Source organism: Phalaenopsis equestris, unplaced genomic scaffold (assembly GCF_001263595.1).
Source record: "Phalaenopsis equestris unplaced genomic scaffold, ASM126359v1 Scaffold000202, whole genome shotgun sequence".
In the NCBI taxonomy this organism is placed as follows: Eukaryota; Viridiplantae; Streptophyta; class Magnoliopsida; order Asparagales; family Orchidaceae; genus Phalaenopsis; species Phalaenopsis equestris.
Genome location: NW_018164644.1, coordinates 3062842 through 3078636, shown reverse-complemented (window position 1 = coordinate 3078636; position 15795 = coordinate 3062842). Strand labels below are relative to the sequence as shown.

Here is a 15795-nt window from a genome sequence, read left to right as displayed (position 1 = left end):
TATATATATATATATATATATATATATATATATATTGAAAGCCCAAAGGCAAATATATTAAATAAAAAATAGGGTACAGATAGATTTTGTGAAAGGTGTCGAACATGACACCCATCCCACACAAAAATCATCATATCAAATGGTTCGAAAAAGAAGAAAATACAACAAAAAATATAAGAGATCTAAATAAAGAACCAAAAGGTGCCAAAATAAGAGTATCAGGTTGCTGGAGAGGGACCCGATTTTGTCTTACCTCTGCCTCTAGTTCTAAGGAAAGAGCCAGCTAATAAATTGGTCAAATGAGTGTCATTGTCAGTAGTAACTAATATATCATCCAATAGATTCTCTAGCTCGAGTTGTCCTCCGTTCTTTTTCTTCCTTCTCGAGTAGACTTGTCATTACTCATCCAAAGATTGGCTGACCTGATCAACAGAATGGACTGAAGTGTGCATGAATGTGTAGGTTGTTGAACATTAAAAACAACTACTTGTTGTATCAGCTGATCTTCTATCGAGCCAAAGGAGCACTCTCGTGTGTCTTGGCATGTAAGTGAGTTTTCTTCAATAACAGTAAGTGAGTGATATCAACACATTAAGTGATATCAACACATTTGGATCTGTACCTGTAGTAAAGTGTTCTTCATGTGGAACTGTGATGTTGGAAAGAGGATCGGACTAGACCTTCTCAACAAGGATGGTAGGTGGCTGATATTTAGTTATATTTGGCTTTAGATGAGGATGCAAGCGATAGCAAATAGTAGAACTATGACCAAACATACTACAATGAGAGCAATAAAGAGGATGTGATTATATTTCATTCTTTTGCCAATACCCGCTGTGAATAGTGTCAATCCATATCTCATCCAAAGCTGGTTGAGTGATATCTTGCTCAACAAAAATCCAAGTCACAGAGTGTCTGATGACAGTAAGCGTAGGACTATCCACGTTGAGAGACTTACCGTAAGCAGTTGCTAAAGAGTAGACGATTTCCATGCTGAACAGATGTAATTTTAACCCCGAAAATTTAATCCAAACTGGAATAATAGGGGACTCCGCTTTTGGATCAAAACTGAGAGTCCACTTTAGATTTTTATAAAACGATTGTCGATCTTGATAAATTGTCGAGAGAAAATGCGAGTATATGTCGACCGTCTAGTAGACCAATGTTTCAACTGTCCAATAGTTTCATACCATCAAAATCTTTCCTAATGATCTCCAATTTTAGGTGACCATAAAGGAATTTCCCCACTAGAGCAAAACGCCAAGAGGACGCTAGAGCACCAGTTTCAATCTCAGTGAGAATAAGGTGAGAATAAGTGCAGAGAATAAGTGCAGGCTTTCCATTTTTTCCCCAAGCTTTTTAATAAAAGTATGATCACCGTCACCTTCAAGAGCCTCCTGGTATGATTGTAGAATATTGCAGGTCTTACCGATAGCAAATACAGGCTCAGGGGCACGAGCAGGAATCGTCGGCAAGGGCATTTGCACTGGAACGGAGCGTCAAGGCCATATCCCTCACAAGATGGTCACGGACATGAAAGAATTGTTGGGCAACGTCGAACAGAGATGACGCGAGCTAAGGGAGCTGCGAGCGACAGAGGCTGCGAAGCAAGCAAGCTGTCGGGCGCAAACCAGGGAAGCAGCGTCGAGCAGAGACGACGCGAGCTATGGGAGCTGCGAAAGAACAGAAGCTGAGATCGAGACGCCAAGCAATATCGAGACGACGACGCGAGCAATGGAGTGAAGCAGCGAAAGGGACGCCGACACCGACGCAGACGCAGACGCAGACGCAGACGCCAGTATGGAGCGAGAGTCGACGATGCGAGGTCCTCTCCTTTTGAGCGGTAGAATCAATTGCGACCGAAATCGCCATTGGAAGCCATAGCAGAGGAGCTCTGGACTGCCATCGGAGTACATACCTACAATGAAAAGCATACATATATGTGTGTGTGTGTGTGTGTGTGTGTGTGTGTGTGTGTGTGTGTGGTTACATTTGAAAGTCTGAATGTAGGAGTCAACCTTTCATAATAATAGTTAAAAAAAAATACATTTGTGCACGTAAATACAATGAAAAGCATTACTTAATTTTTTGGTAGGTTTAAAAAATATTATTGAAAGTGTCTTAGAGGACAAAATAAAAGATGAGTACTTTAATAAGTGTATTAAATGATAAAATACAATGAATTATACAACAACGACAATAACAGCAAAACTTTTATCCAACTAAGTGAGGTCGACTACACGAATCCTTTTTCTCCATTGCATCCTATTAAGTCTATTAAGTGTCTTGAATTCTAATAAATTAAGATCATTTTTTATACAATATGCCCAAGCCTTCCTAGGTCTACCACTGCCTTTCTTAACATAAGTCGAATCTAAAACATCTATTCTTCTAGTCGGATCATCAGATGGTCGACGTTTAATGTGACACAACCATCTAAGATGACCATCTAAGACGACTTTCTCTAATTTTGTCTGTCACAGGAGCAACACCAACCCTATCACAGATATATTCATTTCGCATTTTCCCTTTAAGCGTAAAGTCACTCATCCACCTAATCATTCTCATCTCGGCAACACTTAACTTGGTTTTATGCGACTCTTTTAAAGGCCAACATTCAGTGCCACAAAGCATTGCAGGTTTCACCACTGTCTTATAAAAATTTCCTTTTAATCAAAGAGATATTTTTCTATCACACAATAGAACCGAAACATTCCTCCACTTCAACCAACCAACATGAATTCTACTAATAACATCCCCATCAATATCACCATTACTTTGAACAATAGACCGAGATATCTAAAATATTCACACCTTTTAAAAATTTGATCGCCCAATGTTACATTTCTGTCACTAGAGCTACTACTAAAATTACATTCCATGTATTCAATTTTAGTTCTACTCAAACGAAGTCCTTTAGATTTCAAGGGAGACCTCCATAATTCGAGTTTTTCCTGAGATTTTTCTCGTCTTATCCACGAGAAGGATATTATCAGCAAAAAACATACACCAAGGTACATCCTCCTGTGTACATCACCAAGGTACATCCTCCTGTAATTGTCCAGTAAGACCATCCATAACTAAAGCAAAAAGATATGGGCTTAAAGCCGATCCTTGATGTAAACAACGAAAATAGGAAAATTTTGGTGAATCCTCCTTATCTTTGGACACAAGTAACAACACTTGTACACATATCTTTAATGACTTAAATATAAGTCATATCAACACCTTTCTTCTCAAGAACTCTCCAAAGGATACCTCTTGCAACCTTATCAGAAGCTTTTTCTATTTCAATAAAAAACATTTATAGATCCTCCTTATTATCTCTGAACTTCTCCATCAAACCTCTCAATAAATCTAATAAATGTATAGCTTCCATCGTAGACCTGCAAGACATAAATCAAAATTTATTATGAGATATCTTTGTAATACGTCTTAACCTATGATCAATTACCCTCTCCCATAATTTTATAGTATGACACATCAACTTAATTTCTCTATAATTTGCACACCCTTGTGTAACCCCTTTATTATTAAAAATGGGACCAAAATACTCCTCCACTCCCAAGGCATCTTTATAATTTTTAAAATAATATTAAAGAGTTTAATAAGCCAATAAACCCCCAAATCTCCTAAATATTTCCACACTTCAATCAGCATATCATCCAGTCCTACAGACTTTCCACCCTCGGCTTTCTATAAAGTCTCATCAACTTCTTTTTTACAAATGCGAAACATTTTATTATTATTAACGATATTAAGAACACTATGGTCGATCCTATTTTCTGAAACATCACTAAAAAGTTTATAAAAAAAAACTCACCCACATATTTTGAATTTTTTCAAAGAAAAACACTTTGATTTTCATCTTTAATACACTTTACTTAAGTTAACTTAGACACCATACGGGTCGTTTGATATTTTCTTTCAGTTCTCTAAGTTTTTACAATTAAACCAATTTTTAAAACATAATTTCATATATTTTATCTTTACTTGCACATTATTATTCCACCAACAACTATTTTTATTTATATAAACTTTTTCTTTTGATTCTCCAAGTACAACTTTTGTCACTTGTTTAATAGTATTTGTTACTTTATCTCACATAGAATTTATTTTTAATTCTCCAAATACAAACAATTACGAAAAATTATAATAATAAAACTAAACATGTTATTACATTTTACGCACATCGTAACAAAACATGTACACTATTTTACTCGAGCATATTATGCATATGACATCATAAATTTTTGAATTACTATAAATTTAAAACATATTTAGCAACTGAGTCACTTAAACTCATAAAACAATTACAAATTTCAAGTAAACCCCTTAGAAAATAAATATATGATAAAAATTTCAACTAAAGGCATTGGAGAGTTCTAGATGATATGTAAATTATTCAATATCAATCATATCCTTTGTAAATCTGACAGAAAAATAAATTAGATGAAATTTAGTGTTAAAAACTTTTGAATTTTGTTGACACAAGTATGAATTGGGAGGATTTATTTTATAAATTTGAGGAAATATGCAGTTAAATAAATTTTTATTCCGCCCAATTGTCAGTTTCCGTCTTCGTATTCCAAACTTCCAAGTCAAAACCTTACCCAGAAGCTTAGAATAAAAAGACAAGAATTACCTATTGGATGTAAATTTTAAACATTCTTTAAATTTTATCAAAATATAAAAGTCTCCCAATAGACAAAAAGGTAACAAAATTAAGAACTTCAAACTAAAAAATGAATCCAATTTAAAACTTTTCAAAGTCACAATAGATGCAAAAGAAACTTTAATTTAAATATCATCCGGAGATTTACAACGTCTAAAACCAAATCTCATCTATCTAATTAAATTTCTAAGGTGGTTTACCTAAAAATGTTAAACCAACATTTTATGAGTTAAAATAAAACTCAATAGCGAATCATGTTCTTAAATCTTCATATTTCAAAAATTTTATGACACAGTAAGCACAATATGCATGAGAAATATATTATAAATATCAAATTGTTATGAAAATAAAGTGTGATAACATATGTTTTAGTTTACTTATTTATTTTTTTTAAAAAAATTCATCTTATTTCAATATTTAAAACACAAGTCATAAAAGTCACAATCAATGTGTACCCAAAAAGGCATATCCTTTTCGAAACATTTTTGAAATTAGCCTAAATAGGCAGATAATCATTTTCATTTTCATTTTCTTTTATGTTGCAGGTATATTATTTCATTAGCAAGTTTATTAGAAGTGTGCACTCCAAAATTTAAGCATACACAAATATTTTTTTTTTGTATATCGATATAACATATATTCATTCTTTTATTAAATAATTGTAATAATCAAATTATATGCTAATGACAAACTCATATTAATTATTAAAATTTTGCAATTGTATAAAAGAGATTTTATAAAAAACTTAAAGCTTTCTTAATGAAAAGATACCCACGAGAATAAAAGTAATTACAACGAATAAGAAAATAATTACCCATTTTTCAGTAAATTTGCTTATTTTCTATTCTCAAAAGCAATTCCTGAAAAGATACCCAAAGCACAATTACATAATGTATTAGCATCTAATTATTAATAGCTTAATAAGAATATGAATACATCTCCTAGTCAAAATTTATTTATATTAGTTCAATGCTAATTTTTATATTAATCATTTATATTTTCAAAAGCAAAATATCACTTACTATTTCAGATACATTTATATCATATAACTTCTAATTATTTTTTTGATCTATACAACATCATAAATAATCAAGAATCCTTTTAATTATTTCCCTTCACAACAATTCCAGCTTAAATATTATTGTTGCCAAAATTCCCAAACTCTTTATTCTTAAATTTTATATCCAAAAACTTGCATTGTAAGATAAATATCAAATATTTTTATCTCTAAATTGTGTATATTTAAAAAAACAAAAACCAATGGCTAATATATTAAAGAAAAAATATACAGATATGTTGTATGGGTGGGCCTAAAAAAAAACACGCAAGTCACACAATACAACACACTCAAAAAAGTTAAAAATGGATACATATAAAAATAAAAAGCACAAAACCACCCGGGCGTTGAAAACATAAGGGTCATCCTAATCTTGTTCTGCCTCTGACTCTAGTTCTCGGAAGGGATCCAGCTAGCAGATTGGTAGGGTGTGTGCCACTACCCGACGTAACGAAAGTATCATTCATAACACTCATGAGCTCAAGTAGATTTCAATTATTTTTCTTCCTCCTAGAAGTGTAAACCTGTCATTCGTTATCCGAAGTATCAGTCTGACGAGATGGTAGAGGTGAAGCAGAAGGATTAACAACCGTAGTACCCACAATAGGTTCTAATATCAGTGAAGTATCGGTTGCCTCTACACCGGATACTTCCTGAAGACAGGGAGTTGTGAGGTTCTCCTGATTATCAATCTGAACACTGTCCTTTGTAGGTAATAATCCAACAATATTGTTTTCTATGGGATTTGAAGGTGTCAGTATCACATCACTCGCAGTAACAGTAACAACAGTGTCATTGGGGGCCATGGGAACTACAATATCCTCCCCAGGTGGAACTAAAATGTCCAGAGCAGTGGGGTTAGACTCATCCTTATTCAATTCAACCTTAGCTTTCAAATTAAAATGGAACTTGTGGCATTTATCAAGGATATGCCCAAACATCTTACAGTGGGTACAATATGAGAGTATGTGTTCCATGACGATTTATTGTCAATATCCAATATGGGTTGTGCCCAGCCAAACTTCAATAACATCAGGTAAAGTAATATCATTTTCACAAGTACTATAGTCACCGAAGGTCTGATTAGGTTGAAAATAGACAGATCTAGCTTCAAAGGATCCCCGAGGATGACCCCAACAAAGTAAAGAACCTGAAGATGAAAAAAATGCAAATTGAGACCAGGTAAACTAAATTGTGTGTGTGTGTGTGTGTGTATTTGAAAGCCCAAAAAAACTAATATAAACTAATATATTAACTAGAATATATTAACTAGAAAGAAAGATACAGATACAATGTGTGAGAGGACCCAAACATGACACTCTGCCCACACAATAACCACAAGTGGTTCCAAAACTGGAAAAAACAGAAAAGTACAGTAGAGACTTGAAGAAAAAATCTAAAAATGCTAAAATACAGTAAACTAATAAGTTGATAAAATGATTGTCATTGTCAGTAGTAACCAATGCATCATCCAATATAATCCCGAACTACAGTCGGCTTCCATTCTTCTTTTTACTCCTGGAATAGACCTGTCATTCCTCTTCCAAAGATTGACTCACCTGATCTTGGTCTAAAGCGTGCTGGAGATGTGCAGATTGTTTCACATTAGAAGCAACTACATGTTGTACAGGCTGATCTGTTATTATGAAAGGAGCACTCTCGTCTGTCATGACATGTAAATGAGTGATATAAGCACAACTAGATCTTAGTTGTAGTATGTTGCTCTTCGTTAGGAACTACAGTGTTGGAAAGAGGATTGGGTTGCATCTTCTCAACATGAATAATAGGTGACTGATCTTTAGTGATATCCGGCCTTAGAAGAGGATGCAAACGATAGCAAATAGTAGAGTTGTGGTCAAACATACTGCAATGAGAGCAATAGGGAGGGTGTGGTTTTTTTCAACATTTTGCCAACACCCGTTGTGAGTGGTTCCAATCCATATCTCATCCGCAGCTGGTTGAGTAATATCACTCTCAACTAACGCACAAACCACATAGAGTCTAGTGACAGCAAACGTAGGACTATCAACATTGAGGGCCTTACCGTACACAGTTGCAAAAGAGTAGAGAATTTTCAAGTTGAACAGATGTAATTTTAAACTCGAAAACTTTATCCAAACAGGAATGATATAAGACTCCGCTTTTAGATCAAAACCAACTGTTCACTTCAGAATTTTCATAGAAACGGTTGTCGATTTTGATATATGTATATATGAACAAACACACACACTTATAATAATTATAATACCATCAAGCATATTAGATTTTAATTGTTTCCTCTCAAAGGTTTTAATTAACTATTTTATTAATACATCTTTCTTAGTGTTAGTCCATTCCATGAATGAAAAATATTTTAAAAAACCTTGATAAATATAAAAATTGAACTTCAGATTTTTATAAAGCAAGCTTTCCAAATTTTTCTTTTATAGGAATACATAACTCAAACTTCTCATTTTTCATCTAAAAATTTTGTTCTCATCTCTGATTTGTTCTCATCGCAGTAGTTCTAAGCCATGTTTAAAATTTTGCCATTTGGTAAAGCGTTTTATGTTCATTAAGTTGAGGCATAAGCCTCAAAAAGTTTGGAGGCGTAAACTTAAATTTAAAAATTTTAGGGAACTAATAAATATTGTACAAGATAAAAAGTGTGAAGAAATAAAAATATTAATATTTTAGTTTATTAACACATTAAAAAAGTAACATAATATTCTAACTGAAAAGTAATAAATTGCATAAAATTTGAATTAACATGTTAATATCATAACATCAAATTATGAAATAAGATGGGATACAAAAATGAAACTATTAAAGTAAGCTAAGTTAATAAAATCAAATACTAAAACATCAAAACATAACAATCAAAATAAGTTCTTTTCTCTCATATTATCCCCCACTTAAATCAATAATATAACAAGTCAACCACATTTAAATTTTTAATTATAATGCCTAAATTACTCTCATCACCCGATTGATTTTCATTAGAATTATTGAGATAATGAATTGTTTATCTCGTGCATTATCTTTAATTGTATTTAGATTCTCTCATTCTTTATTATCTTCAATCACATTTGCTTTCTATTTTTTAATAAATAATCATCAGAAAAAGATTACTCAAGTTAATAACTACATTCATAGTTGGTATTTCATCTAAAAATGAATACATGTAATGTAATTTTAGTTGCAGTACATCTAGCGGCAGAGTTGTAATAATAAGCGATCAAGTCATCAAAATGACTGCATGTTTTCGATATCTCGGGTCTATTGTTCAAAGTGATGGTGATATAGATGGGGGTGTTATAAATATAATTCAAGTTGGATGGTTGAAGTAGAGGAATGCATAAGGCCTTTTGTGTGATAGAAAAGTACCATTTAGAAAAAGAAAATTTTATAAGATGATGGTGAAACCTGGAATGCTTTATAGCACAGACTGTTGGCCTATAAAAGACAAGCATAAAACTAAGTTAAGTGTTGTTGAAATGAAAATGTGAAATGAATATATCCGTGAAAGGGTAGGTGTAGCTTCAGCGGCAAATGAGATTAGAGAAAGTCTCCGTGGATGGTTTGGTCACATTAAACGTCGGCCTTCTGATGACCCGGTTAGGAGATTTGATGTTTTAGACATGATTTATATTAAGAAAGATAAAGGTAGATCTAAAAAGACCTGGGAATGTTGTATAAAAAATGATTTTAATTTATTAGAATTAAATGAAAATATGACATTCAATATGACACAACGGAGAAAAAGGATTCACTTCATTAGAATTAAATGAAAATATGACATTCAATATGACACAATGGAGAAAAATGATTCGCGCAGCTGAACCCATTTAGTGGGATAAAGGCTTGTTGTTGTTGTTGCTGATAGCTAGGATTTCAACAATATAATTTTTTATGAAAACCACTTTATTTTATTTCTTGTTATTAATTATGAGAAGGGTGAGATTTAATAGATGATATATATTGATATTATTTTAATTTTGTTTTACGGAAAGCTTCAAAAATTTGAGGCATTTTTTGAGGCGAGACGCGTCTCAGCCTGGGTAAGGCGTACGCCTCACCTTGGGACAATGAGGCGTAAGCTTCATTGTGATTTTTTGTAACATGTGTTGAAGTAGGTCTCAAAGTGCGCCATATATTCTGTAATTTTAAACAATTGTTCTAAACAACCAAAATTTTATTTATAATAGCATTAAACATGGGGTTTTCAGAATCAAACTATGTCTTCACGAATATGGAGAGCAAATGTTGCATGATTTAAGTTCATGCCTAAAGACTTCTATTTTCTTTTTCTACTCCCTAACCTATGAAACTTTGCTCGTTTGTCAAGAAAAAAGCCTATGGATTTCCATAATTCAGAAGAAAATCAATAAAAAATCACCTATTCAGGATTAGGATAATGGAAGAAAAAACCCTAAAATTTTCAGTCAAAGTCCTTGCGTAAATGACAAAAAAGCCCGCCTCGCCTCAACTTATAGCTAGTGCACATTTGTCCGAGCAATCCGCATGCACACTTCTCTTGTGCATTCTGCGCGAGCCCTTGCCCAATGGCTCTCCTCTCACTCCCTTGCTCTCCCTCCTCTCAGTCTCTCACTAACTATATCATTCTCCCTCTATCGCATTTGGATCAACCGACATCATTGAACCCTCAGCAAATACATCACATTGGGCGCGAGTGACAAATGCCTGTTTAAAAAGTGTTGTTAGAGAAATTTAGCATTTATTTAACCTAATTTTTTAACGAGTATTACAATTAGATTTATTTAATCTCTCTTCCATTAATTAAATTTGATTTCATTCATTTAAATTAATTTCTAGTTACTATTACCTGAAAAAAAATTATAATGATTGGTCGTGAAAGCAGAATATAATGACTGATTACGTACCTGGAGTTCAACAAGATGACTGGGAATCTCTTTCAAAAACCTTGATGGTTGAAGCAACTGTAACGTTAGGTGAAAATAATAAAGAAGTACATAAAAGAAAGAACCAGAAATTATGCAACATAAACGCAAACTACCTTCCAGTTACAGTCAACTGTATTATATAAAATATACAACTTCTTACGAGCACGCGTCATGGCAACATAAAGCAATCTCCGTTCCTCCTAGTAGAAAACAACTAGTCACTTGAATAAACGAGTTCAAGCATATTTCATTGCAAAAAAAAAAAATTAAAACAATATGAACAACAAAAAGAACAACAAAAAATCAGGTAGGTACACCTCTAACTTCATCCCAATTTCCTGTACAGCGTCGTCAAACTCATGCAGCAAAGGAATTTCGGCGTCGTTTGCCTGCAAAATGGGATATGGGAATGGAAAAGTACAAAAGTAATTGGTATATGACGTCCATCCAATCATTAAAATATCAAATCAAGCCTAATTATAATTCTATAATCATGTGCAATTAAAAAAATCTTGATGCATGTTTAGAACAGATTGAGGAAAATCAAAGAGAAACAATGGTTTAGAATTACATAAAGAACTGTAAAACCTACATGACCCAACAGACAAATTTTGTGCCAAAAGAACCAGGTTGTTATTGTGAATAATTAACCAAGAAAATTTTCATTTGATTTTCTGGAAATAGGTACTTTATATCATTTCTCGCATCTTATGATTTTTTATAGCACGACATTTAAGAACCTACCGCTAAATCAATAAACTAAAATTCTTAACAGAGTTTCACAAACAATTGATCATATTACTCCATCAATAACTCATCTTAACAAATGTAATTCAGTGTGGTGGATAAAGTAACTGGACAATGGAGTTCGAAATGACAAAATACATAAATATACATTTTCATAATTAGATGAAATTTTGTGATGCTTTGTTTGGTCATTAATTTCTTCTGCATCGATTTTAAAATCAACCGTCAACAAGTTTCACAGTGTTAGTGGTTTTAAAAAGAAAAAACCTACCCCACAATCTATTCATCTAATCATCTCAATGGGTACAAAAACATGGTGAGCAGTCATGCAGAAAAGTTAGACTATATTCATTTAGTCATTGGTAACTATGTATCATACAACCAAACATACTATTATCAAACAAATATAAACCATTTATTTTAATTGCCTCAAATGGTATTCATAAAATAATATTGTGTAAAATGGCTTCAAATGTATTCTTTGTGATTCTTCTTCAGCAATTATCTACGGCTAGTTCATTGGTTTCCCTTGCTTCTGCCATTATAACTGGCTCCAAGGTTTCTTTCGCTTGCTATGATTCCTCCATTGTCAAGCACGCCATGGCACTAGGGTTACTTGTGACAAATGGAACTTGTCTGTCAGGGGCTTTCTTCTGATCAAATCACACAACGTGCAACTCCAATCACCTGTTGTTATTATTGGATATGATTTGTGGCTAAACCCATTTCAACAACTTTAAATTTTCAATTTTTTTTTTTTTTTGAGTCAGCAAAACTTATGACTGTCAAAATTTCTAATAATTTAATTATGATATTTTTATTCTAATAAACATATGATAAACCTAATTGAATAATTATGAAAATGAAAGCAGGTTAAGGGACATTCCAGACAAACTAATTTTAGCTCACTCAAAACTAAGTGGTAAAATCAAAAAGGTGGTTGGTCATTATAAAAACAGTGAAATTGGTAAAAATTTGGGGAGAAATTGGGTAAAAATTTGCAAATTTAAAATACACCCCAAAATTTGCATCCCAAAAATTTTGACCAAAGAAATTTTATTAAACTCTATGCGTCAAAACAATCGATATATAATATTATATATAAATTATGAAAGATTTGGAAGATTAAAAATATGAAAGTTATAAGTTTAATTAAACTTAATCAACTCTTAATTATCCCTTCCTAATTCCCTCACTATTCACAACCAACGTACCCATGCGATATTTACCCTCGGTTGGCGTCGAATGGGGTATCCTTACTCCAGAGCCTTCGAAACATCTCCAATCTCTTGGTTTCATTTGCACTTCCCCATCTCCCTCTCTCGTTTTTTGTATCTTGTGAAACTTTGTCTGAGCACAAAAGCACAAGCGAGATCCAGAGCACGAACAAGTCAAAAGTTGTGAACTTTCGTAAGGGTCTTAAGCGAGAAATCAAAGAAGATAAGAAAGGATGAAACTAATAAGAAAAAAAGAAGAAGATTTGGCAGCTTCGAAGAAGTGTTGGGTTACGTCGTGAAGTTGTTTAAGGTACATTTAGGCAAATTAGATATGTTTTGAGTTAAATAATATTATGAGCCAAAATTCCATCAAATCCTAAAATATTTTCAGTTTCTAAGTCATTCAACCGAGACAACAAGCTCGAGGCAAGGGTGTGGAAGCTAGTCGTAAGACGACTACGTAAATTTAGATAAATTAATCATATGCTTAGAAGAATAATTTGATTAATGGAACTTACTTAAATCTTAAAATTTGATATTATGTTTTATATGCTATAAATATCAACATAAAAGTTATCGCAACGTCCAGATAGTTACCGAAGATTAAGAATCTGGCATAACAATCGAGATGAATAATTACATTTCTAAATTTCACTAATCCTTTTAATTCAAAATATATGTTTGACTTTATGTACACTCTAGTTTAGTTAGATCTTTCATATAGAGTCAAACGTGCATTTTGAAAAAAGAAGATTACTAAAATTTAAATATAAAATTTATCACCTTAGTTATCATGTTATATTCATAATATTTGGTAACTATCTGAACATTGCGATAACTTTTATGTTTATCTTAAACACATATAAAGCAAAACTAAAACTTTAAGATTCAAACAATTTTTCGTTAATAAAATTATTCTTCTTAAGTTTGCAAATAATTATTTTACCTGCAATTTACGAAGTCGTACTACAACTAGCTTCCACACGTATATTTGGAACTCGTTGCCTCAAGAAAGCATCTTGAAATCTGTAAATGACTTTCGATTTTAGGGTATCTTGACTCAATATAATTTAACAAAAAACACAACTGCTTAGCTTAAATGTACCTTAAATAACTTTCACAACAATCTGCCCTTCTCCAAAGCTACCAAAACTTCTTTCCACTTTTCCTATCTTCTCAATCTTCACTTCCCTTTTGCTGATTTTGTACTAAAGCCCTTACAAATCTCGCAAAACACTTTCAACACTTTTGACATAAGTTCAGTGCTTCGAATGGCCACCAAAAACGAAAAATACAAAAAAAAAATTGAGAAAAATGTAGAAACAAAACGTGATGATTTAAAAATATCAAATATAGCTACAATCAGTTTCCTACCTTGAGATTGCGTTTCGATGACCCGAGTCGTATGTCGCGGAACTCAGCAAGATGCTGACATATCTTTGTTCACGTTTGACTACAGTAGCCGAGCAAAGCTTCATAGAAGATGAGAATTTGGAGAAGGAGATGGGGAAGTGTGGACAAAACCAAAAGAGGGGAAGAGGGATCAAAAGCTCTGGAGTAAATTGCCCCATTCGACGCCATCCAGAAATTAATAGAGCGAGGTTAGGTCGATGGTAAATAGTAAAGCGGGATTAGGAAGAGTTTAGGTTAATTAAGGTTTTAATTAGAGTTTAATTGAATTAATTAATTCAACAACTTCTAAATTTAATATCTCTCATTCAATACATAATTTATATCTACTATTTTACATCAAATTGATCGATTTAAAGCGTAGAATTTTAGAAAATTATTTGATTGAATTCTAAGAGATGCAAATTTGAGATACATTTTAAATCACCAAAAATTTTACCCAATTTCTCAAAAGTGGTTATTACAACTTGCCACCCGCCATCGGATTTCTCATTGACTTCATTTTATTTCAAACCGGACAAAAAATAAATCTTTTGCGTTTGATGACACCACACCAAACAACTCTAAAATAATTTAAATAAATTATATTTCAATTATACCGCATTCGATTTATTCTGCATTATTTTTTCAGCAAGCAAACCAAATGGCCCTTCATGATTTGTTTGAGCAACTTTCTTATTAGTTCAATTTTAAGAATATTAATACTCACTCCAAAAGTTTGTTGCTTTTTATAATCAAATATATTAGTGTATGGTATGCATTAGAATGATACTATCTAGTTTTTTTTTTCTTTTCATTACAACAGCTATAGCAACTTCCAAAAATTTATTTTCTCTACAACAACAATATTGTCACATTTATAAAAAGCGACAACCACATTGAATAAATCATTACACATCCACTTGCTAGAAGATTAAATAAGAAAAATTCAATTATATCCAATTTTAACCAAGGAATGACGTGAGGGCTTGGCTGAACCAGCTCAACCAGTTCAACAAGGGGTGTTAGTTGACTAAGCAACTCTGCCTTCCTCCGCCTTCTTTTCTATCAATTATTAAATAGAGATTTTTTGTTTTTTTAGAATTTAGTTTATTTGATTTCAGAATTTTGTCTCCAAGCATTTTCCCTTGCTAGGGTTATATCCAACGATAAATGATGCTCCAACTATATCCTGCTCTGAGAAGATGAATATCTCCACAATTACCTCCACACATTCACTTTCTCCTTATTTCCAACCACCGTCCACCTTCCCCTCTCCCTGTTCAGCCGTTGGCCCCAATGTTCACCTTATCCATGTTTCTAACTGATTCCTTTCCCCCTGTTCAAGCAGTCAGCCCCAACCTTCACCTTCTCACTGTTTCAAGTTGCTAGCCACCTTCCCTTCTCCTTGTTCCAGCCACTGACCCTCACATGCCTTCCCTGGTTCCCAGTCGTCGACCCCCTACCCTTCTTCGTGTTTACACCTACCAATGACTCAGCCCTTTATTGTCTCCAACCATCCACCACCATCTCTTCCCTGCTCCACTGCCAACCACCATGCCTCTTCATCGATGTCCACAGATATTCCTACAAAATCCTAGCAAGATATTGGTGTTTTGTGTCGTTTTCATTTCCGTTTGAGTCTTGATTGTAACTCTAGTTGCATTGCCTTGTTTTCGTTATTATGATTTGATTCAACTCTAGTATCAAGGAATCACTTTGCTGGAGCGAATTCAAGATCCGACCTTAGCAAAAGGTAACTCCATGGTGATAACAACTTAAAAAGAACACAAAAAAGAGGCTAAA

At 33.1% G+C, this 15795-nt stretch overlaps 1 protein-coding gene across 5 annotated transcripts in view; it reads right to left on the bottom strand.

Moving 5' to 3' along the window:
* Positions 1 to 15795, bottom strand: part of LOC110022777 (ATP-dependent DNA helicase SRS2-like protein At4g25120) — a 109379-nt gene that overhangs the window by 41066 nt on the left and 52518 nt on the right. For 3 of the 5 annotated variants that reach the window (XM_020721879.1, XM_020721881.1, XM_020721882.1), the window contains 3 exons: positions 10954 to 11025; positions 10750 to 10836; positions 10616 to 10672 (listed from right to left, as the gene is read on the bottom strand). In XM_020721879.1, the coding sequence (XP_020577538.1) occupies positions 10616 to 10672; positions 10750 to 10836; positions 10954 to 11025 (216 nt within the window). The remainder of the gene's footprint in view (positions 1 to 10615; positions 10673 to 10749; positions 10837 to 10953; positions 11026 to 15795) is intronic. The other 2 variants (XM_020721884.1, XM_020721883.1) reach the window with 1 other exon arrangement.